This window comes from Ammospiza caudacuta, chromosome 2, assembly GCF_027887145.1.
Source record: "Ammospiza caudacuta isolate bAmmCau1 chromosome 2, bAmmCau1.pri, whole genome shotgun sequence".
Taxonomy (NCBI): domain Eukaryota; kingdom Metazoa; phylum Chordata; class Aves; order Passeriformes; family Passerellidae; genus Ammospiza; species Ammospiza caudacuta.
In genome coordinates, this window is record NC_080594.1 from 48,748,484 (window position 1) to 48,772,901 (window position 24,418).

Genomic DNA, 24,418 nt, shown 5'->3' on the forward strand with positions numbered 1-24,418 from the left:
CTCCCGCCATGTCACGGCCGCCCATTGGCTCCGCGGCCGCCCCCGCCCCGGGGCCGAGCCTGACCGGGGCCGGGGCGGGAACGGGGCGGGGACCGGGACAGGGCCGAGCCTGCCCTGGGCCGGGGCCGGAGCCGGGGCCGAGCCTGACCGGGGCCGGGGCGGGAACGGGGCGGGGACCGGGACGGGGCCCGGGACGGGGCCCGGGACGGGGCCGAGCCTGCCCTGGGCCGGGGCCGGGGCCGGGGCCGAGGCCGGGGGCGGGTCGGGGGCGTCTCCCCCGGCCGCAGCCCCCAGGTCCTGCCCCCCGCTCCCCGGGCACGAAGAGAAAACGTGACATTTTAAATGTTTGATTAATATAAAAAATTATATTAAAGTATAATACATCCAGGAAATACTTTTAAGTTTTTTTGTCTTTCTCAAAAAAATTAACAGTGGAAAAACAATACATTCGAACCCAGAATAAAGGTTTGATAGTTACTGATGAAGTTCAGTGAACCTTTGGCTATCATTTGAAAGTTTGTTCAGCTTTTTCTGAACAAACTTCTACTTTCCAAGAAAAATAAATAAGGCTAACATAATAATTTGGTACATCTGCCCGCTCACTGGCACTTTGCTAATTCCAATCACATCCAACAATGAGATGGAGAAGTCAAAACGATATATTCCTAAAGGCTTCATGAAGACTGCTCAACGGGTAGCAGGTGGAAAACCAAACTATTTATCTCCTTGGCTTCCTGACCTTAACACCATCCATGTAACCTGAGATATGCCAGTAGCTGGGAAGTGTTAGTGAAACCAACTGGCAGTAAATTGGGCCATGGGAAGATTTAAGGCAGTGGGACAGAAGAGTGTAGCTTGCTGGGCCAGTTCTGCTGCTCAGGGCTTGTGTAGGCTGCCGTAGAAAAGCATTTTAAGGTTTTAGCTTGTACCAATTTTGTTCCTTTGAAGACTCATTCAAAATGGTATGACTTGGCACATGCTCTAAACACAAAGACCTTTCTGTAGACAGAGCATAACTGAAGCAAACAATGCATACTTTCTTTGTGAACTCAGGATTTTACCTCAAAGAAAAAATGGTAGTTCCTAGAACATAAAAGTAATGTCACCTGGGCTTGAGAAAAAATGGTCTTCAGAACAACTTTACCATCACTTCCATTTAGAAGTACTTATCAGTTATTTCAATACTCTTTGACCTCCTGAGACGTGTATTTATTTGATCTCCTGAGACTTGTCATCAGCAATGGACTAAGAGACAAAAGCCATTGCAGATCTACAAGTGGATTTAGAGAATTAAAAGTTCTGAGTGTGACTGCAAGGGTTTTAGAGCTAATCACAGCTGTGATTAAAATGATTCCAGGGCCTTTTAGTTCTGGGGGTGAACAAAACAAGTCTGTGGCAATGAAATGCGAACTATATTATTGTTATTGTTGTTATTATTGTTATTATTATTATGATCCATATATTAATGACAAAGCCCCATAGCTCTGCATTACTTAATCAAAACTAGGGTATGACCACAGTACAAGTTTAATTTTTGTGTAATAGCAGAAGAGTTTTAGGCCCAGTTCTTGCAGCCACCACAAGTTAGGGACCGTGATTCTCCTCCCTCTTCTGCAATTCACATGGAAAGGACAGAAGGTGCTGTAAGCCCAGAAACATCAAAGACCATAACCAACCAATATTATGGTGAAAGGACTTGGGCTCCATTAGGAATGAAACGTAGGGCTTGTACTGGCACCAGGCATGCACTCACCAGCGTATGTATTCTTTCTTCAAAGCCAAATAGGTGTACAGGCAGATTTTACTTGTGCTGGGAGCTGCACAGTTGATCCCTCTATGGTTTTAGTCTTTTCCTATGGAGTATGCTCCTCTGCTGCCCCACGGGCAGAGCTGAAATCGGCTACTGGCCACAGAGGGGTGAAGCTACTGGCCGCAGGGGAGAAGCAGGATGGTATAAAAGGGTCGTGTAATAAGCAAGAGGAAATAACTCTCACTAACTCTGAGCCTTGGCGACGTGTGATATGAAGGAGACTTGAATTCCCTTTGGAGAAAATAAAGGAATGGTATGCTTTTAAAATACAGAGAGTGCTAGCCTAAGCTTTTAGTGTGGAATAATAACAGAGGCATAGTTCACATTTGTTAAGTATTAGATCTGTTTAATATATCACTTGTTCACTAGAGCAACCAGCAAGTACATTTATTTGGTAATGGACTATGATCTGTTGCTACTACTTTCCTAATGGTTCGTGAAGTATAATGCCTTAAAAAGATAGCTTTAATTTGTCACTTTATTGCTCTTCTGTAGAGTTCTAACTAATGGTTTGCATACGGTGTTATAACTAGTGGTTGTATTGAAATTATGTTACAATTAAAACTATAATTTTAATTATTGTTAGCAGTTTGTGCTGTTAATTTGAGTGGTCTTTCAAAGTGCAGATGGTCTGATGCAAATACTATCAATATTGTCAAAATTCTGATTCCTAAAGAAGCAATCTGAAGGAATAAGAAAGTAAACAGCAGTAAAGTAGATACTACTAAAGCACAATTCAGCAAAACTATATAGAATTATATGGTTCAGTAGTAAAAATACCTGTTAAGAAAATTATTTTCCTGTTGCAAATGCATTTCAAACCCAAACTACAACATGTGGTACAACAAAGAAGGGCACATGGTATGATCCTTGGGGTGTCCTGTGTAGGGCCAGGAGCTGCACTTTGATGATTATTGTGGATCCCTTCCAATTCACACATTCTACAGTTTCATATACATTACTTGTAACATATGTATCATTCATAATGAGGTTCTTCCATTCCCTTTGTTTTCAAACTGTATGCTGACCAGATGCTTTAGTTCCGTGAGGAGCAGTTAAATGCAGCTTCACTGTTTCTGACAGTCGAGCTGGTTGAATGGTTTCTGCATGACAGCAGGTAATCCCAAAACCTGGTCAGTCCAGAATTCAGTACTAGAAAATTACTTTTTTAAAGATTACAGTGGGAGAATTACATTTTCAAATCAGAGAAACAGCAATCAGTGTGTGATCAGATGAACAGCTCAACTGGCAGAGCAAGGGTAAGGTACACACTAACAGCGATTACAAAAGGTACATACCAACAGCAATTATAACAGGCAGACTGTGGCCAGTAACCCCTGAACCCAAATTAGTAGGTCCTGGAATAGTTTGTCTGAGTCCTTATTTGCAAAGTTACTACTGAAAAAAAGACAGATTCACCATGTAGTGAAAAGCAAAGAAATTCCTGTTTCAGAATATAGCTTCATGGTTTCTTTAATCTGTACTAAATTTGCACTGAATTTTTTGGATCGGGTGCTTGATATCTTCAATAGTGACTGAAGGAAAACCTCGTCAGATCAGCAGTTTGGTTCAGCTGCACAAGTGTGTAATTTGATGCAGTCAGAGGAGTGATCCGACGAATTTAGTGATAGTCGTGGTTTAATCGACCTTAAAATTATCAGGAATTCAAAGCATACAATGCTACTTGGACTAGAATAGTTACTAAATTTACTCTTTTAGGTTTGTCCTTTTTTTTTCACTTTCTAGGTTGCCCTCTGGATTTAGCCAATAAAGACAATTACATCATCTTACACCATTTACAGGCTTTCTTACTGTAGATGAGTTGTTAGATGAAGTCTTGTTAGATGAAGTCTTATGATCACAACCCATGAGTAAGGCCCTGTGTTGCCACAAAGGCTCCTGAGATTTTGGGGGTTTGTGTGAAATCTTCATGTATTAAGATGTATTTATCCTTCATAGCACCAGAAAAAAAAGAAAACAAAAAACAAAAAACAACAACAAAAAAAACAAACAAACAAAAAACAAAACAAAACAAAACAACAACAACAACAAAACCCCAAAAAAACCCAAAAAACCCAAAAAACCAAAACTAAACCCTGTCGATTGACAGAGCTTTTCAAAACATGAACAAAGTTATTGAGACTCTCATAATCTTGTGAGTATGTCTAAAGTAGCAGCTGGAATGCAAGGTCTCAGGACCTGGGCCAGGGCATGTTCCCAGTATGGTCAGAGTCCATCCAGGCCAGGGGCCCCTTAAGTCTGAATGTATACACCCAATTTTGGAGGGTAAGGAAGTCTGACAGTAGGAACATGGTCAGATTCCAGGGCTGCCTTGGCACCACCTCATTTACAAATCAGATGCACTGCCTCCTTGACACAGTGCCTTCTTTTCACTGCCCTAGAAATCTGGGTTGAGAACAGTGCTGGGCACCAGTATGCCCAGGTCCCCAACATGGACAAGCTGGATAGCAGAGCTAGGTCTATTACTACCCAATCTACCTATTGCTCAGGTACATATTAATGCAGTTGGGGACAATGAGAAAAATCTAAAAATCACAGGTTCAATGTATATGAGGAGTCACAAGCTGAAAAAGAGGGGCTATAAATGTACATATTTTTCTTATGCTTAAGTTTATGATTTGTGGGAATTAATGCAGCTGAAAACTTTTCCCACTCTAAGTCTGTCATTCTGCAAACTACTTGTACTCCAGAAAATTCAGGTATAAAGACTCTCATGTCCAAAGGTCGCAAGTCTCAAGTTTCTGTGTGAAAGTGGTTCATGCATGGAATGTGAACAGGTTAATGCAGGAAGTGATAATGTCTTAATAATTCTTTATGTTATCTTTATTTCTCTGGTTGGAAGCCAGAGTAGAAAGACCTTTCACTTGTCCTCTGCACTTATCTCTTCAGAAAGGACTTTGAGGCTGAAAGGTGAGCAGCAGAAGACTCTGACATTGCATAATGTGCACAATCCCTGACCATTAAAAGGGTGTTGCATATTGTCTTTTGAGCTTTCTTATGCTATTGGCATAAGGCAGTAGGGGTTACAATTGGTTTCATAAAATGTTTTCTCTCTCAAAAATACTGTAGGCATGTTCAGAGATCCCTTCTCTATTCTGTTTTCCACTTAGGCATAGGACACTTTCTCCAGAGTATAATGATTTGCCGTGGGCAAATCAACTGACACTTATCAGGGTTTCAAAATACCAAGAGAAAGTAGTAAAGATGGCAGGTAGAATCATCTTTTTATAAGACAATTATTTTTTCAAATTTAGTTTCAGAGGCTATGGCATACAGGAAGTTTTAACAACTTCCTTTTTTATTTTTTTTAATTGAGCCTTTTAGTTTTAAGAACACATTTCTCAGCTCACCGGAAGAAAATGTGACGTTTACTTGGCAGGAGGGGCCGCTCTCCGTTTCCCCGAGCGCCGAGGCCGAGCCCCCAGCCCGCCCCTCACGGCGGCACCTCCCGCCCGGGCCCCCGGCTCCGGCAGCGCCCGGCCCCGCCCGCGGCTCGCCCCGCCCGGCCGCGGTGCATGCGGGGAGCGCCGCCGTGTCCCGGGCAACGCCGCCCGGCCCTGAGCGCCGAGCGGGCCGCGGGTGAGCCGAGGGCGAGTCCCGCCCGTGCCCTGAGCCGCCCCCGCTCCGGGGCTCATTGCCGGGCCCCCGCTGGAGGAACACGCGCCGGGAGCGGCTCGGCCGCGGGACACCGCGCACGGCGGGGAACATCCTCTTCATCCTCCCGCTGCCGAGGAACCGTGCGCTGCGACCTGGCTGAGGCTTGCTTGCTGAAGGGCACGTATTTCATGTTATCGATGAAAGCAAACGTTGCCTTCACGTTTTTGTGAGAACAGGTAGCCAGGCAAAGTGAGACGCCTCAGTGTGTGCCCTCCGTGAGTGAAAAGCCACCAGGTGAAGGCACGGTGTTAGACAGGGAAATATTGGTGGAGAAAGACTTAGGAACCCGGGCTTCCTTAATGCTAGCTTTTAAAACCCGTTTTAATTGAAATGGCTTCATAGCTGTAGCTATGTTGATACTAGAATGCGGAAGGGAAGCTTCAAAGCAAGATTAAATACTTTTTATTAGAATAACTACTATGATTTGGCCTATAAAGACAAACTTTATGAGTTGTCTCAAACATGAGTTAGCTGCCAGTGCAAAGATACTATTCTAGAAGTAGTAATTCAATTACTTATTATTATAATTTGGTTTTAATGATAAATACCTTTAAAACAATTTTCATAACTGATGTAAGTATAAACAAAAATATAAATCCATGAAAGGGTGCCATTTCATATTGTTTATAGGTAAGTCCTAGTTTTTATGACTAATGAAACTGCTGCTGTTTATATTTTGCATTTTAAAATATTTATATAAACCACCAAGATAACAATTGGCATGTTACATGTTTCACAGAAAAATGATGCAAAATGTGCATCCAGCTCCTGAGAATAATGAAGATGATCTCTATTCTGGCTACAATGATTATAACCCCATGTTTGACACAGAGGTAAAATATTTGCTGTTTCCCACCTTTCCCATACATAGGATTTTAACTTAAAATTTTAAGATAAGAATTTATGGGTACAATAATATACAAGTTTACAGCTTCTTTGAAGTGAAATTTACTTTATTTAGCAAGAAATGTCTGAAGGTTTCAGGATCTTCTTGAATAGTTAATTCTTTGGTAGCTTTCTATTCCAAATAAGCACTTGGGCAGATCTCAACAGATCTAAGATGCTGTAATGTAAATGTAAAGCATTTTTGATGTATAAAATCATAATTATTTGTAGGCACATTCAGCCTGGTGTTTCCCAGGCTGTATGCAGCAGCAAGTTTTCTGACAAAAGAGGCTCCTGAGTGGTCAGTAAGTCATTGGTTTCCTACTGTTCTGCTGCTGGAGGGGCTTGCAGTAAAAACTGGAATCCTACAGGTCTCTGTGCAACTGGGTAGAGCATCTGGGATGTCTTAAAGTAGCCCTGCAGAGCACTTTTGGGTAACTGCTGGTTTGGTGCAGTTGGGACACTCCAGTGATGTCATTTGGTCCAAACCCACTAGCAAGACTTGGCATCTTGTGTGAAATCCCAGTTCCCAGTTAATGGGAGTTGCTGCAGGACCTGAGGGACACGAGATGTTTTAATGTCTTGCATTGCAGTTGTTAATGTCAAAATTCAGAGAGAGTGTAAGTATTTGATAAGAACATTTGGATGGGAAAAGAAATTCATGTTATATTTTATGGCTTTAGCTCTCTTTCCTCTGTGTTTTTAGAAAATAATGAGTTTTTACACTTCCTAATCTAAATAACAAATAAGATCAACAAATAACTGTAATTTATTGTCAGTAAACCCTGTTGTTCAGTTATCTTCAAGTATTTTGTGAAGAATTTTTGATTTTTTACCAATCTGCTTTCAGTAGTCTGAAGGTTGTGGAATTATGAGCTGGGTGATGTGGTTTTAAAACGGGTTAATGTTTTTATCTTTTCTAGGATTTAGAAAATGATGTAGCTCTTCAACAGGCAGCAAGAACAAGTCATGGAAGAAGACCCCCTGTAAGTACCTTTTAAAACACTGAGCATTAATGTAGATCTTACTATGTAGAAACACTAATAATTGACACATACAGGTTTTAATTGGTGGGGTTTTTTTCGTTTGGTTCTTTTTTTTTCCCACCCAGGTGACAGCCAAAATTCCTGCTACATCAAGTCCAAGACCTCTAGCTACTGGATTTGGGGCAGGTTTTTGTTCTGTTGTATCCTTAATGAAAATGTCATTTACAAAATATAAATATACCATTTAATTTCATGCACAAAATGAGACCTTCTAAATTAAGAATTTTATTCCAATGAACTGCATCTGTTAATTGGTTTTAGTTTACAATTTTGCACTTGGTCAAGGCATGGTTACTGGTTGTTTTTGTTTTCTCCTGAACCATGCTGCATATCTTCTGTGCTGTATAAGTCCAGAGTATTAAGTGGGTTCACTTGCAGGGGGAACTGAATAGGTTGTTATTTGGGCTTGGGAAAGTTTTTTGGAAGTTAAGGTGAAATCAAGTCTTGAAGAATATGGGCTCTGAAACATCTCTAGTTCCATCAGAAAAAATTGGTTGTGTTCTTAGATGTATTGATAAAATAAATCTGCATGAAAGTGTAACTTAAGAGATTAATACAGTGACAGATTATATCAGCTCTACATAGAACTTTACTGAAGTATTTTGTCTAAATTACTTGTTCAATTTCAAGGCAGCAATTTCAATCATTTAATAATGGAAAGTATGCTGCCTCAGATAATTTTCTATGTACTTCTTTTTAAAAGAGCTGATGGAAGTATCCAAATACATAAAAAACCTTTGTTGTGAATTTGTGCTAACTGAAGCATTCAACATATTTGTCTGCCAGGAACTGGCAGTATATTGCATATGAGTAACATAAATGGGAACTTTGCTATAAACTTATGTGAGAGTTAGCTCAATTTTAAAATTTAGTGTTGAGAAGGCAATATGTAGGCCTCTTATCCTTTGTGAACGACAATTTCAAACAACTTACTTATTTTTGTAGTCAAAGGCAACTTTAACTTCATCTGTGGGAAGACCCATGACAGGAACTATACAGGTAAAGCTTCCAATATTTACATTTTCTATTCATTTGGAACAATGAATTTTTCTGGTAAGTGTTAGATACTGGCATTTAGAAGTTAATTGAATTAATACATATTACTACACTTCTAATTTGTTCTTTTTTGAACATAGTACTGTCAGAAAGCATGAGGGTAGTGATGTGTGTTTTATTTGAGCACAGATTTGGGAGCAATAATAGTGTAGTAGTTTCTAACACATACTGACATGCAATGAACAATTTGTCATTAAAGTAATATATATGGAATATATTAAAATTATGTATAAAATATGCAATTATGTCTGTATTGTCTACAACATAATTTTTACTCAGTTTAATATATCTTCTTTATTTGAGGATGGGATTTCTCGACCAATGACAGCAGTGCAAGCTGCAGGTTACACTAAAGCAGCTGTGAGAGGTATGGTTTGTAGAGATCACCAGCTGCCACAGGGAGATGTTACTTTACAGTTTTCAGTACTCTGTCAATTTTTCAGGTTCTTCATTTGATCCTCTTGGCCAAGCAAGAGGTCCTGCTTCACCTTTGGAAAAGAAAACTTCAGACAGGTTTGTTTGGTTCTGCATTACATTCTTTCAAAGCATTAACAGCAACAAAAAAACAGCCATGCATAGAGTTTAAAAACATCCAGGCAGTTACAAAAGCCTTGAGGGGCCAAACTCTGAACTTGGTGGAATAATGCCACAAACATTTGTGCATGTGTTTGGCTGCCTTTCAGGAGCATCTGATTTCAGTGATTTCTGGTTCTGACTCGCTCAGAAGTTTGGGTGTAGCTGTTGCCACACAAATGAGCTGAAACTTGCAGGCTGGTGCCAATGTTGGGGACTTCACTCAGAAAATCCTTGAGTTTTCCAATACCAAAATTCTGTTCCCCAAACAGCTATACAGGAATAGGGAATCCTATTGAAAAGTTTGGGTATTTAGCAGTGGAAAAAGTCTAGAAGAGCCACAGCTTTTTGTTATAATCTGCATTTGCAGATAACAAGCAGTACTTTAGAATTATGTATGCAAATAAAGGTTCAGTTAATTGCTTTTAATGTGATATTTCATTTCATTAGTGTATGATATAAAAGCTCATCTGTTGTTTTCTAGTTACTTTTCCTGAACAAATTTGATTTTGAAATTTGCCTGTCTGTACTGTTCTTGTAAGTGGATTTATGTTTTCTTAGGTCTCTGTTCTCAAATTAAGGTGTGAATGTGATACCTTTGGATATCTTCTCTAGGCATAGTTTCACACAATACTTTCTTTGATGAGAAAACCAGTTAGCTGTGACATATGATATGTCATTGTGTTGTTTTATTGAGAACATAATGTGTAAAAGCTTAATGTTTGCAGTTGCATTACTTTAGTGTTAATCCTTTTATTGTTATTTTTATTTTAGTTTGGAGGAGAAGATGAGGCAGTTGGAAAAAAAAGTTAATGAACTGGTTGAAGAAAGCTGTGTTGCCAATAGCTGTGGAGACTTGAAATTGGTAGTTTTTCTGACTTTCACTTAATTTCTGCTGTGATTTGTATAGATAGATGTTTCAAAATTACTTGTGGTCAAATGTTTAAAATTATTAAAATTATTTTAGTTCTAAATTTATTATACTCTTCTAGTCTAGTGATACTTTGTGGGAAAAAAAAGTAGGAGCTCTATTTCTGGCATATATATTTGTTAAGATTTCAGTGTTGCAAAAATTCCCTTCTGCCTGTGTCCATTGACCTCTTCAGATGGGTCTGATGGATTAGTTGTACTGGCACAGTTCTGGCCCAGGTTATCTAGCATTTGATGGTTCCTTTGAATGATCAAAGTTTGCCATGGATAAGGAACATTTCCAATGGACAGTTTGAATGTATTTGTTCTTTTATAGGGGATACTAGAGCATTGTTGTGCCGCTGAGTAGTGGCTAATTAACCAATCTATTTTGTTAGTTTTTCCTGAGCCTCTTGCATGTATGCTCAAGAATGTATGCTCTTGATGTCAACATCATATGTTTCTTATGTAAATTGTTTCAGATGGCTCCAAGCATCCCATAGGATGTTTGTTTCTGATAAGTCCAGCAGAATATCCATTTTCCTGCAAAAGTCATCAAAGTTGTGAACTCATTATCTGTAAAATAGCCAAGTTTGATTTTCCTCCTATCATAAGGACTAGGAATTAAACTGTATCTTGAAGTACTTCTTCCACCACTGGCTTCCAGATAGCCACCTTGAGTAGTAGCCATTACTTTCTTAATCATTGTACCCTTGTGGAGGCACACAGGACTGCTAATGGCAGTCCTTGCTACGCCCAAAGTGTTCCTTGTACAAAGGATATTGACACCAATCTGCAGAGAATTATAATTGGGTCCATAATTACACAGCTAAGCAGAGTTAGCTAACTGTATGTCTGCTTAGTGCTAATTAAAGCTTTTCAGTGAGTTATAGTGCTTTCTTCAGGCATTTGGTGCAGTCTGTAAGCCAAAGAAAATAGACATGAGTGTATTCTCTTCATACTTGTTTTGAATGTATTTTCATCACCCTGAGTCTGTAAGATTCAAGGCACTGTTAAATTCTAGTATTTTGTCTAAGGCTCTGGAGAAAGCAAAAGAAGCTGGAAGACAGGAAAGGGAATTGTTGAGACAACGTGAACAAATCGCTCCTCCAGAAAGTATCAACTTAGACCTCACTTACACAGTAAGTGCTTAGAAACCTTCAGTGACTGAAATGTTGCTAAAAAAAAACACCTGAAGGTAAATGTCAGTGTTTCTTGAAGTGTATGTGTGTCTGTGTTGTAATGCTCCTGGCAGTGTACAGAGGGGATCCATTCATGTCATCGAGTCCATTCCCATGCAATCTCAAATGTCAGAGAAACCATGGAGTCTACGTTAAATGGAGAAGAATTCCCATGAATATGTATTTCATTTATTTAGTCACGTGTAAAACCTGCATATCAAAATACAGCAGATGCAGACCCTGTATTTCAGAAATAAATAGCCTAGAGAGTCTAATATGCCAAGAGGAGAAAACAAAACAGGAGAGATAAGATGCTGCCTTTAAATTGAACCGGAAAGTGACCGAGGATATGTTACATTAAATAGAATGTGTTTCATTTCTGAATCTTAGGGCAGGTATCTAGATTTACACTCTGGTGTTCAAATAATAAACTCTTTTTTCTAAAAATAAAACATGCAACATTCATAAAAATGCTTGGAAGATATTTAAATTCATACTCCAAGTAGTGCTGTAGAGACAATTATTAACAATTAATATATTGAATTAGGCAGACCTGGTAATTTATTTTACAATGAAGGTCAGAGTAAAGCTGTGGAAAAAATGCAGAGCTATTTTACCTGACACCAACAGAACGTCTGTTGTGAAACAGCTGTTTGGAAAAATTCTCCCCTTCTAAACTGAGTGACCATGGGCATTAGGACCATTTTCCAGATGTTGGGAGTCATAAATCACACACAGCTTCTGAGAATTATCTTGTGTGAATTTTATTAATAGCCTTGCATTATAATACTGTGTTTACTTAGGTGTAAGGCCCATGTGGCATAACTTTGAATGCTAGTAATTTATGTACAAAAATAAAAGAATTCTCTGTAATAAGTAGCTTTTAAATTTGTTTCCTTTGTTCTTGCAAATTGATATAGAGGAACATATTAAACTTCCCATATTAAAGATGGGAAGTTTACAAATGGTAAAGACAGTAGTTGCAAGGTAAAATTAACTTGAAATCTGTAAATCCAATTTTTTATAGGTTCTCCTCAATCTGGCCAGTCAGTATGTGGCTAATGAAATGTATGCTGAAGCTCTGACTACTTACCAAGTTATAGTGAAGAATAAGATGTTCAGCAATGGAGGTAGGTTGTATCCCAAAGTGAATTAAAACTGGCAGTCAGGAATTCAGAGTGAGGATTGCATCTGCATGGTGCTGATACTCAGAGAGCTCAGTCCTCATGTCTGCCACTCAGAGTGGATGACAGATATTCATAATCTCTGACTTGGAGAGCAAAACCACATTAAATTATACTGACTCATGAAGTCTTTTCTTTCAACAGACTAAGCTAAACATAAAGACAAATACATCATTTTCTCATGTCACACATGCTATATGGCCTTCTCTATTACTGTTTTTTTCTCTTTTGACTTGGCCTTTCCCTTCTGAAAGCTTCTTTTAGTATTTTGCATATCTCTGAGACTCCTACAGTCGTTTTTTCAGAGATGCTTATTTGCAGTTTCTTCCTGGAGTGCACTATTAAATAATCTCCACTTCATCCCTCAATTCAAAACCAGAATATATCTTACATAGTTCTATTCTACGTTTCATCACTACTTCATCTTCTCTCTCATTTTCTCTTGAGTTAAACTCAAAGAAGGCAGTTCTGTGCAGTGCAGCTTTAAAGGGACATTGCTATCCTATAATGAAGACAAATTTATTAAGGTGGTGTTCTACTCAGTCACTTTGAAACAATTTTAAAATGTTGTAACTCATTGACTCCTTTTGATAGGTATACTGAAGGTAAATATGGGAAATATTTACTTGAAACAACGGAACTATTCCAAAGCTATCAAATTCTACCGGATGGCCCTAGACCAGATTACTAGTTCCCACAAACAGATGAGGTGAGTTTCTTCTAGGAGGCATGCTTATGAAGTACAAGTTTTGAATACAGTATGATTTAGTAGTTAAAAATATAACCTAAACCTGATTTCTTACTTAGGATAAAAATAATGGAAAATATTGGAGTTGCATTTATTAAAACTGGCCAATACGTTGATGCCATTTCTTCATTTGAAGAAATAATGAACATATCCCCAAATCTGAAGGCAGGCTTCAACCTGATCCTATGTTACTTTGCTATTGGAAATGGTGAGCAAATGAAGAAAGCCTTCAAAAACCTCATCGAAGTTCCCTTGGAAGTAGATTATGAAGACAAATACATTTCTTTAAATGTAAGTTTGAAAAAATTATACTGTGTCTTTTTATAGTAAATTAGGAGAAAGAAGGAGACATACGGAATGCTTGGACTGTACTGAATATGGAAATCGATGTGTATTTAAGTATTTGAAATAACTTTTTTACCACCATGATTTAGTGTGGCAGTAGTGCTCACATGTGTAAAATGATGAGAGAATATTTTAATCTATATTTCCTCAAAAGAGATGATGAACATAAAACCCACACCACAAGATTGTCTTCGTAATGATTTTGTTGAAATTCATTTGGGCTTACATAGCTCACTAACTGCTTTACCATCTTCATTTATGTAAAATTTTAATAAAATATTTATAAGGTAAAATAAAGGAGCTAAATAATAAGTGGGTTAATGCAAGTTTTCCTCAAGTGAGTGTTAATAAAACTTGTAATATTGTAGTGTTATTTTACAGAAGAAAACTATAGTGACATTTACAGATGTTTATTTTATTTTATTAGACTTTGCTGGAAACTGGACTTCCTTTGACTTTCCATGATGCTGAAGAGAGGAAAAAATAGGTTAATAGTTAATAGGTTTAGGGTCACTCTTAGAAAAATTCCTCTATTGAAATGTCAAAGCTTTTATCTTCTAGCAGTCTTTTCTTCAGTGTTGCAAATCTTTCAGTCCTAAATATCAAATAAATAACTAATCTTGAAACTGTCTGCAGCTTAAGAGTAGCTGTTGTTTCCTATTGTCATAGCATAAGGAAATAAGATTTAACATACAAAGCATACAGATGTATTTATTGATATATATGTATATATTTTAATACATTTTATATAATTTCTTATATTAGAAATTATATAAGAGTAAGGATCATTTAGCCTTTGAATTAATTTAGGACAATGTAAGATCGTTCATTGAAAGAAAGCCTTGAGACTGCAGAATTTATTTCTAAGGGTAGGCAAGCTATGGTTTTAACAGACATTACACGTTCTCTATTTTTTAAATAAAGAGGTCAGAGAAAAGATCACAGTTTCCTTCTGGTCTTTATTTTGCATATATCTATTATCTGTCCCAAATAAACAAGGAAGGGGTGGATACCTAACATACATAATTTCTTAACATACATATTTCTTAACATAACATGCATAATTTCTTTTAGAGCTAACAGATGTGTGATAGAAACCATAAGATGATCTTACAAGTTATTGTAACAAGGAGGTAGCACAAGTCCTCATCTGCTGAATACCACAGCAGTTCAGCAAATGCTTATTTTTAAGTGTGAGAATATTGTCAGTGTGATCTGCAGCCTTTCTGGTCTCATACACATGACATGAGCTACATCTGTTAACAACCTTAATGTGAGCTGTGACAACACACATAAGCAGAACAACAGTATTGAAGTAGTTGTAATGCCAAATTTCAGAGTATACAGTTAGAAAACTACTTTGAACTGAAGCTAGCTTTTGCAAATGTAGAAAGTAAGTGACATTATAGACTATTTATTTTACATCAATTTGTGTTTGCAGTCATATTGTCTATAAAATAAGTAAAATGTTTGTATGCTGGTATAATTTGCATTTGTTTTGTCCCCTTCCAGGATGATCTACATACAAATCTACTGATTGAAGCCATTAAAAATGACAGTTTAAGTCAAATAGAACGTGAGAGGTAATGGTGGACTCTGTTCTTTCTTGACTTTGGTGCCATGAATTTTAGCTCCAAGGAGGATTATCTGTCTTGTCACCTGTCCACAGCTCTTGTTACAAAAGTGTTCTCCCAGTTCTTAGGAAAGAACATGCTCAGAAAAAACAGTTGGATCACTCAGTTCAGTCTACTGCCCTAAAGCAGAGTATCTACCCCAAATGTTACAGGGTACACTGCTTAAAACTTGCAGTGTTTGAGATTTAAAAAAAATACAACTAGTGTGCAGTGAAAGGAAAACAGAAAAAACTAAGAGCTTAATCATAATGCAAGGGAATAGTGGTAACAGGGAACTGGTTACATTGACTTCTGAGATTTGTACTGAGTGCAGGAGGAAGCCAGAACACATTGTGATTCGGGTTTTTTTATATACTTGTTTTTGAAATGGTGACAGAATTGTATGCAGATATAGAATGGTTTGGGTTGGGAGGGGCTTCAGAGATGATCTGGTTCCAGCCCCCTGCCATGGGCAGGGACACTTTCCACAAGATGAGGTTGCTCAGAGCCCCATCCAACCTGACCTTGAACACTTCCAGAAATGGGACATCCACAGCTTCTCTGGGCAGCCTGTTCCAGTGTGTCACCACCCTGACAGTGAAGAATTTATTTCATATTTTGTGTTGTGTTTTTGTGGTTTTTTTCCTTTAGGAAATCCTTGGCAGAGGAATACATCATGACAGCTGCTAAACTCATTGCACCGGCAATCGAGACATCTTTTGCAGTAGGCTATGACTGGTAAGAGTCAAGTGGGGCTTCTTTTTGTCTAAGCTGTGTTAACTCTTGTACTGGTTATGAAACCAGTTCAGAGGTGGAAGCAGCCTGGGAAACACAGTTCTCTGTGCATCTCAAACAGCAACCAGGCTATTTTCAGTTTGCCTCCTAACACAACAAAGCATTAGAGTCTGTTCTGTCTTAAAAAGTAATTTATCATCAAATGTCATCTCTTAATTATACATTTTGTGGTGTTCTGAACTCACACAAAAAGTTCCAATTCAAAATTGAAAAGCTTTTAAAAGTCTCAGCAGACAAATGCTATAAGGAAGGCAGTGATTGCTAGCCTTTAAGGTTGGGGATGGCATAATGAAGACTTGGAGTGCTTAAGAATTTTGATTGCTTCATAGAGTTGTTATATAAAATACTGGAATCTAAATTTTAAGAAAGATTTGTTTGAATTTCATTTATGAACTTAATGTTTATGAATATAAACTAAATCTACCATTTCTTAAAACACTTACGTAAGTGTACACAGTGATAGGCTGCTGACACAGTTCATCATTTGGACTTTATTTTTCAATGTACAGCTTAGCTTTTGCTTTCTGTGATATTTTTTACAGCAGAATACTCTTTTCTTTAAAACAAATTCAATTAGACACACTTCCTATGACAGTATAAAAATTAATAGCTTAAGTTTTCCGAAATTTATTTTTAGTTTTGTATTATAAGGGCTTACTTTGATATTTTTTTAATAGCATTGGAAAAGAATATGTATGCAAATGAATGTTTTGTATTGCAGGCACAATATTATAAACATATATTATTAGTATTTGGGTAATGAATAATGTTTGATGGCAAAAGAAGACTGTCCTTTACCTGGGGATTATGGCCCGTTAGAATTATTCTCAAATTTTGCAGGTCCTATAATTATAATTCACTAGGAAAGCTATTTATACTAACAGGAAACAATCTCTCACACAGACATGTATTGTCTGCTTGAGTCCACAAGGTGGTGTTTGATGGTTTAATAATAATTATAATCTTATAATTTCCTACTTCTGCCATTCTGAATTATCAGGATTCAAATAATATGTCTTGTGAAAAAATAGGTTATTGCTTTCTAATTTGTTAGCATTAGCAAGTCAGATTTGTTTGCTCTGTGTCTTGTATTTTTTTCAGAAAAACCAGAAAAGGTTGTCAGATACTCAGTTTTCTTAGTGCTATCCACAAAATACTTGTCATGGAGTAACACATTCTCAGATGTGTTCTGGCTAATTGAACAGCTTTTGCTGAGATTTGTGGGATAGTTTTTTGTGTATCAGGACAGATTTACTCTTTGTTGTTTTAAACTGAGGTATTCAAGCCCAAAGAAGAAGTTTAACTGGCAGCTTGAGCTTAGTTTTTCTGATTATAAATTTTATTATGGGTCTTCTAAGTATTAATTGTACTTTCAATCAAATTCATTTTATTTAGAGAAATAAAGTGGGGACAAATACTCTTTGGAGTTCATAACTTCTTACTTAAAATGTGACATATTATTGGGACTATTCTGTCATATTTCCTAAAGAACAGTTGGATGGTTAGATCACATTGCATTTTATGGTTAAAAGATGTTACAACTGACAGGTGAAAATGCTTTTTTGATGTTGCAAAGACATCTGTAATAAAAGAAGAAATTACCAATTTTTATTACAACTTTTTCTCTAACTTAAAAGGCTTTTGTCTGAAGACTGTCCATGTGCCAAACCAATTAAAACAGCAGGCAGTTTGTTGAATTAAACTTCTGTTGGCAAAATAGCCAGTTATTAAAAGGAAAGAGGTGGCTTTTCACCAGTTAAAAATATAGTGGAAGCTGTTAAGGAAGCATCCCACAAGTTGTTCATTTATTGTGCCTATTTTCCAAATGTTTGAGAGAACAGGATATGCATACAATAAATAAAGGTCTTACTTAAATGATCAGGCAGCTGAAAGCAGATCACACCAAACCATGGAAGGTGGTGGCTGTGAGTGAACATCCAAACTGTCTGCTGCCTTCTGCTCTGCACTCTTTTTGCAGAAAACCCTAAGCCACAACTTACTGGGGAATGGCCAGAAAGAGACTTATTATTATGACTTGATTAGTGTTATGATGTAGCTCAGGGACACAGTCTGCAGTCTCTGGCTTTGTTCACTAGTATTTTTATAGGTTAGGTAATATATGCATCAGGAAATGAAATTTGAAAAACCACCTTATAGAATGTAGCCAAAGAAAATGGTTTGAAAAATAATTTTTGTCAGGTTTTGACATCAAATATTGCTCAGTGATAGAAAATAAAGTGATATTTAGACAGCTGACTCAAAAGAAACAAGAGTTAGCAGAGATACTGTAATTAGGGTAGGTTATAGGACTGGAATATTCTTACAGGTATTTTTAATCAGAGTGCTCTTTGCCACTGCTAAGAAAGATTACCTAAGAAAACTCACTTTGGAAAGCAAATTATCTGAAAAAAATGTAACTTGGAGGCATTTGCATAGATGCATTTTGTTTATCTTCATGGCTTGCTTTCTGTTGCAGGTGTGTTGATGCCGTGAAAGCTTCCCACTATGTGGAATTGGCCAATGATTTGGAAATAAATAAAGCCACTACTTACTTGAGGCAACAGAATTTTAACCAGGTATAGTAACTTCTCACATTAGTACTTTTCAATACTGTATTTGCCCTTTAGTACTTTTCAATACTGTATATACCTTTGTTAGCCACAGGGTTTTTTTTTGCAAGAGAAAGTGTGATTTATGCAAATAATAATTATTTTGATGCTGATCAGTAAAATAACTTTATAAAAACACTGGCAAGAGACAAATTTCATCTAAATGAAATTTCTGCTGTGGAAGTTAGAGTGGATAAAGTGCATTTCAAAATCAAAACACCCAAGTGTAGTTTTCTTCACTGGGTGTCCCAGCTGTCATTGCAGTTAATGGAACTCAGGTCAGTACAGTCAATAGAGCCTAGAAAGCCTTGCTAATTAGCCTGGGGGTATTTTCATTAATATGAGCTGAATCTTTCTCTCAATTAGGTTGGCTATAGTACCAGAATACATGCAGCTGCACCTGCTTTGTATAGTTACTGTTTATGCTCTGGTATTCTTGCAGCTCCCCACGTACTACAGCATTCTCTAAAATACTATAAATTGTCCTTATACTTTAGTTGGCTCTTCTGTCATTCCATTACATACAAGGCTTGGTTTGGAATAGGAGTAGTTAGAAAAAAACTTCATCTGAACAGAAACAAACTCAAATATCTGAAAGGATTTGACAGGTTTTCTTTTAAAATGCACTGGCTGGTACATTTAGTGATAGGAATGCTTCATAAATAAGAAGGAATAGAGCAATCCCCAGCTGTGCATGAGTGGCAAGAATTACAGTAGACCATACACAGCAAAATTAGAACTGAAGCTGTGGATACCTGTTATCCTCTAAGGTCATTCATATTCCCACATCTTGGAGGGATGCACACAGGGTCACATGCTTAACTTCAGCCTGTTTTTACTTCTCATATTTAAGCTTTTCTGGTTTCCTGAGCAGCTCTTGCTCTCCCTGTCTGCCTTGTCCTCTTCTCCTTCCCTGTAGATAAGCAAGAGAGTTATCCTGTATTATCCTGCATGTCTGACTATTGTGGTTTAACCCCAGCTGACAACTAAGCCCCACACAGTCACTCACTCACTCCCTGCCCTGCTGGAATGGGGGATAGAATCAGAAGAGTAAAGGGGAGAAAACTCATGGGCTAAGATAAAGACAGTGTGATAGGTGAAGCAAAAGCTGTGCACACAAGCAGAACCAAGGAATTCATTCAGCATGGACAGGCAGGTGTGTGCAGCCATCCCCAGGAGAGCAGTGCTCCACCATGCATAATGGTGACCTGGGGAGACAAGCAGCATTGCTTAAATATCCCCTCTTCCTCCTTCTTCCCCCACCTTTATATGACACCTCCACCTGGGAGGTCTGGGACCTCCCTTTGATCAGCTGGGGCCAACTGTTGTGGCTGTGTCCTGTCCCAATTCCTTGTGCACCCCCAGTCCACTCACTGGTGGAGTGGGGTGAGGGGCAGAAAAGGCCTTGGCTGTGTGTGAGCCCTGCTTAGTTAAACCTGTGTTATCAACAGTTTCCAGCATAAACCCAAAACAGAGTCCCATACAAGTTTTTATTGAAAGAATTAACTATACCAGCCAAAACCAGCACATTTGAAACCCTTTCTGAGATCAGGAAGCAGTTTGAGAGTTTGCAAAGATTTGGGAAAATCTGGTACCTTTACTGATGATACCTTTTGAAGGGTGAGAATGTTACAGATAGGTAAAAAGTCTTATGATCTCAAGAATCTATTGTTTCAATGGTAATTTTTTGTGATTTCCAGTTAGTGTTCAGTATAGGTTCAAAAAACTAAAATCAGTTCTCAGAGATAAAATGAGGTACAGAGATTGTTGGTGTTTTGTGGAGTACTTCAGTGGAGGGAGAGGGAAGTCTGTTGGAAGTTAGGAGTAAGGGGAGAAGAACCTTTTTACTTGGATTATGTGACAGAAGACCTTTAACCTGCACTGGAACCACTGAACAGTAGAGTGGCGCTGCAAAATGGTGATGGCAGAGCATCTTTATATTTGTTTTGTTCTAATAAAACTGCAGCTGACATTTACATTCATCCTGCCTGTCTGTTGTTCATATACTTCCTAACTCACCAACTGCTCAACACACATTTGGCTGAATAACAAGAATGGAAACTTTTTGAAATACTCAGTTCCAAGGCTGAAGTTTTATTGCATCTTTTTTTTAAAAACAAACAAACAAACAAACTGAAATAGATTTCTCCTGTTACAACAATGGGCTGTATGGGTTCATCATAATGATTATATTATTTAAAACAGTCCTTGCAATTAAAATATAAAATAAAATTCAAAGTCATATTACCACATTATGTTTAGTTGTGTGTATAAAATACTTTGATTTTTTTAATATCAAAGAAAAACTTTGAAAATTAAATAAAAAATAAAATTCTGCATGTTAACGATGCATCTTCATACCATCTCTGGCATAACATCTCTGCTGGAGTCAGACAAACCGCTTTGAAGTTTAACTTCTATAACCAAATAATTTCGATACACTGGAAGCAACTCACAAAGAATGGTTTGGATAGTCTGTGTTTTGACTGTTGAACCTAAGTGATTGTTATTGTTTGGATTTAAAAGTTAGAATTTCTTTAGAAATCTTTAAATGTAACTGATGATGCAGTGATACCTTACAAGGACATAAGGAATATTGCCTATGGATTTTCATCCTCATAACTGGGGGCTCATCCTAGGACTCATAATTGCTGAAATGGTTCAAGAGACCCACAACATAATTTACCAGTAAATAAATTGAGTTCAGAATTGTGTCAACTTTTTGTTATACATGAGAAAGGCATTTCTGTCAGGTCTTTATCATCCAAAGTGCCATTTAGCAGTACAAGCAAAGGTAAATAAATGAGATACAATGAGAAATGGATTTTCAGGAAGTAACTTTGAACTGTAAAGCTCTAAATGATCCAAAAGTTAATTCCATGAAGAAGCAAATCTTTGCTTAAGAGTACCTCAGATATAGTAGTGTTACATCTGGAAATATTTGGGATTATTCCCTTCTTAGAGAAAATCATAAATATATATATATAAAAGTTTAAAAGTATAGTTACAAGTCTTACATTTCTGAGACCACAAAATCTAGAGCCTAACTTTTGTAATGCTCTTCTTGATTGAAATTGGTGTTTTTTTAAAGAATTTTCTATTAGAAGAATATTAAGATCATTAATAGTTCATAGTTCTTGGGTAAGATGTACTTGACTGAATGTATGAACTACATTTAGCTGTATATATTTTGTCATTTTGCACATCATTAATACAGTTACAGTATTTATGTAGAGTAACTGTGAAAACTGTGTATGACAGACAATTAAAACTTCTCTTTATGTTTGTTTTGGCATTTGACATACAGTATCATGCCTTTGCTTTGATATGTAAACAGCAGCTTAAAGATTTCAGGCAAAGGAGGAAGGAAACTTTTGACTTGGTGGTTAAATTGTGGTTGCCACATCTGTGTTGCAATAGATGATGGAACTGGGCTCACTGTGATATTCTAACAGCTTATGTTGTTAATATAAATATTTAGCATAAGGAGATAGGTTTATTTAGTAATTTAGTCTGCAGGTACAAATGTATTCCATAGTCAATGAAAAGGAAAAGCTGCCTTTTATATCAGAGGGATTTTTGTAGTTTATTTGCTATAAATATGCTCCTTTTTTTGTCTATAAACATGTTTATTTTGAAGTTTATGAAATTTAGTTTTCATGTTCAAGTTAAAAAAAATCTTCTAGCCTCAAGTTTCACATTTGAGTACTTCCTAAATTTAGACAGTTGTCATCTTCTTATTACACAAAACAAAGACACATTGAAATCCAGTCCTACCCTATGGTGTGTATTTTTTTATATAGTGTGTTCTTTTTTGGATTTTTGATAAAAGTTTTATATCAATTCTTTGGTTTTCACTTAAAAAACAAGAAAAATAGGCATGAGAATTTTCATTAGATGACTAGATTAAAAGCAAATCATCTAACACTGCATTTTGTACATACAGAATTGTCAGATACCTGTAGTTCACAGTAGCCTTATCTAATCTAAATTTTGGATAGGTAATAAATAGCCAATTTTGTTGAAATATTGTGATGAAAATTAATATTGTATAAATATAGATACAATTTTGTGTGTACATGCTCAGAAGTGTGTGTTACAAACTCTAGTAATTATCATGTATGTGAGCATATGAGTTGATAATTTCAGCTGTTTGTTACTGTGAAGTTTGTCAATGCTTTCTGAAAGGATTTTGGAATAAGTTCACTTCAGTGTGAAATAAGTTGTTTCCAAATTATTTCTAGGCACTGGAGACTTTGAAAATGTTTGAAAAAAAGGATAGCAGAGTAAAGAGTGCAGCTGCAACAAACCTTTCATTCCTTTATTATTTGGTAAGTGTTTGCTTCAACAAAACCAGTTAAGAACTGTGGTTTATGTAGCAGGCTCTGCATTTTTGTAGCAATTTCTGTGTCTGCCTAAATAATCTCTGCAAACAAGAAGAAACTGCACCTTAGAGTAGTTATTCTGGAATACCATTGGGAATTTGGATCAGATCCCTTTGGATACTGTTGATGTGAAGCAGAGTGAGATTGAGCCCCAGGCCACAGGAACATGCTTGCAGTTGGATTTTTGCAGAAGCTCGGTGGCTGGATTTAAAACATTGGCCCTGGGAACCCTAGCTGAACATCAGAAACATGTAAAATAGGTAGCTTAGGCAGGTCTGTTTGTGTATGAAGTTTGTAGGGCATGGATGTTTTAAATTTATTTTTTAGTAAATGCTACTTTATTGCAACAGAGAAAGGTTGCAGACTGAATGGGACAGAGTGGCAACTTGAAAAAGATGATCTACCTTATGCAAATAAATAAGAACTATTTTAGGATGGAGTAATGGGGTTGTTTTCCATCCTCAATCCCCTGAAATTCCTGGAAGAAGCCACAGCTGTAAGAAAGTTACTTGACAAGTGACTAATACAATGTTTGTTTTGTTCATGTAGGGGAATGAATTGGAACAAGCAACTAACTATGCAGATTTAGCAGTAAATTCTGATAGGTACAATCCATCAGCTCTAACTAACAAAGGAAATACTGTTTTTGCAAATGGAGACTGTGAAAAAGCAGCTGAATTTTATAAGGAAGCTCTCAGGAATGATTCCTTATGCACTGAAGCACTTTACAATCTTGGTAAGTCACAGGCGCTATTGTGATTTAGCTTTTGACTGAAGGTAACACTAGTGTTTCTGAGAATCTGTCTTTGAAAGTTTTCTTGTAGAAATATGTGTGAATTATTATTATTTTATCAATTTATTTATGTTATGGCAAGGTATTAAATTTTACTACCTGTCTGTTCTGCAAAAAAAAAAATCCCAGTGTTAACAACATAATTAGTAATTGCAGATGAATAAGTTACTTTGAAGATTAAGAAATTCATACTACCCACTAAAGGGATACCAGTTTCAGCATTATCAAGCCATCAGTCATTCTCCTCTAAAAGCCTTGCCTTTTCTTCATTCATGTTGCTCAAAAAAATGAGATTACATAAGTTCTTGGTCTTTGATTGGGTTCATGTTCCTTGTGTTTATCAGTTTGGTAGGTCATGCTGGCTGATCACAGTTCTGTGCATGGCTCTCACAAATAGAGAGTCCTTTAAAGTCAAGGCAGGTACACTGCCTCCAAGTACTGAGTTCCTCTTTTGCTTTTCTTGGTTTTCCTTTCAGTTAATATACTGATGTAATCTGTTTCTCATTATATTAATACTGTAACCTTTATTTTTTAGGTTTAGCTTACAAGAAGTTAAACAGGATAGATGAAGCTTTGGATTGTTTTCTGAAACTCCATGCAATCCTTCCAAATAGTGCCCAAGTCCTTTACCAGCTAGCAAACATGTATCTTTTTCTGAGTTATTACAAGGAATAGTGGTTTTAGTAAACTCATTTAATCTGAAATACTGTTTCAGTCATGTCAAGGCAATTTAGAAATTTACTATGGTGTCCATTATAGTAAGAATGATTTATTATCTGATGTTTGTGAGAAAAATGAGACCAGAACT

General features: G+C 37.1%; 1 protein-coding gene across 1 annotated transcript in view; it reads left to right on the forward strand.

Moving 5' to 3' along the window:
* The first annotated feature begins 5,539 nt into the window (after positions 1 to 5,539).
* Positions 5,540 to 24,418, forward strand: part of IFT88 (intraflagellar transport 88) — a 42,496-nt gene continuing 23,617 nt past the window's right edge. Inside the window, exons 1-18 of the mRNA XM_058824943.1 lie at positions 5,540 to 5,722; positions 6,228 to 6,321; positions 7,297 to 7,359; positions 7,485 to 7,541; positions 8,365 to 8,418; positions 8,779 to 8,842; positions 8,919 to 8,988; positions 9,823 to 9,913; positions 10,995 to 11,099; positions 12,166 to 12,268; positions 12,917 to 13,031; positions 13,130 to 13,361; positions 14,928 to 14,998; positions 15,680 to 15,766; positions 18,300 to 18,399; positions 22,677 to 22,763; positions 23,367 to 23,553; positions 24,146 to 24,254. Of these exons, the coding sequence (XP_058680926.1) occupies positions 6,232 to 6,321; positions 7,297 to 7,359; positions 7,485 to 7,541; positions 8,365 to 8,418; positions 8,779 to 8,842; positions 8,919 to 8,988; positions 9,823 to 9,913; positions 10,995 to 11,099; positions 12,166 to 12,268; positions 12,917 to 13,031; positions 13,130 to 13,361; positions 14,928 to 14,998; positions 15,680 to 15,766; positions 18,300 to 18,399; positions 22,677 to 22,763; positions 23,367 to 23,553; positions 24,146 to 24,254 (1,685 nt within the window). The 5' untranslated portion in view covers positions 5,540 to 5,722; positions 6,228 to 6,231. The remainder of the gene's footprint in view (positions 5,723 to 6,227; positions 6,322 to 7,296; positions 7,360 to 7,484; positions 7,542 to 8,364; positions 8,419 to 8,778; positions 8,843 to 8,918; positions 8,989 to 9,822; positions 9,914 to 10,994; positions 11,100 to 12,165; positions 12,269 to 12,916; positions 13,032 to 13,129; positions 13,362 to 14,927; positions 14,999 to 15,679; positions 15,767 to 18,299; positions 18,400 to 22,676; positions 22,764 to 23,366; positions 23,554 to 24,145; positions 24,255 to 24,418) is intronic.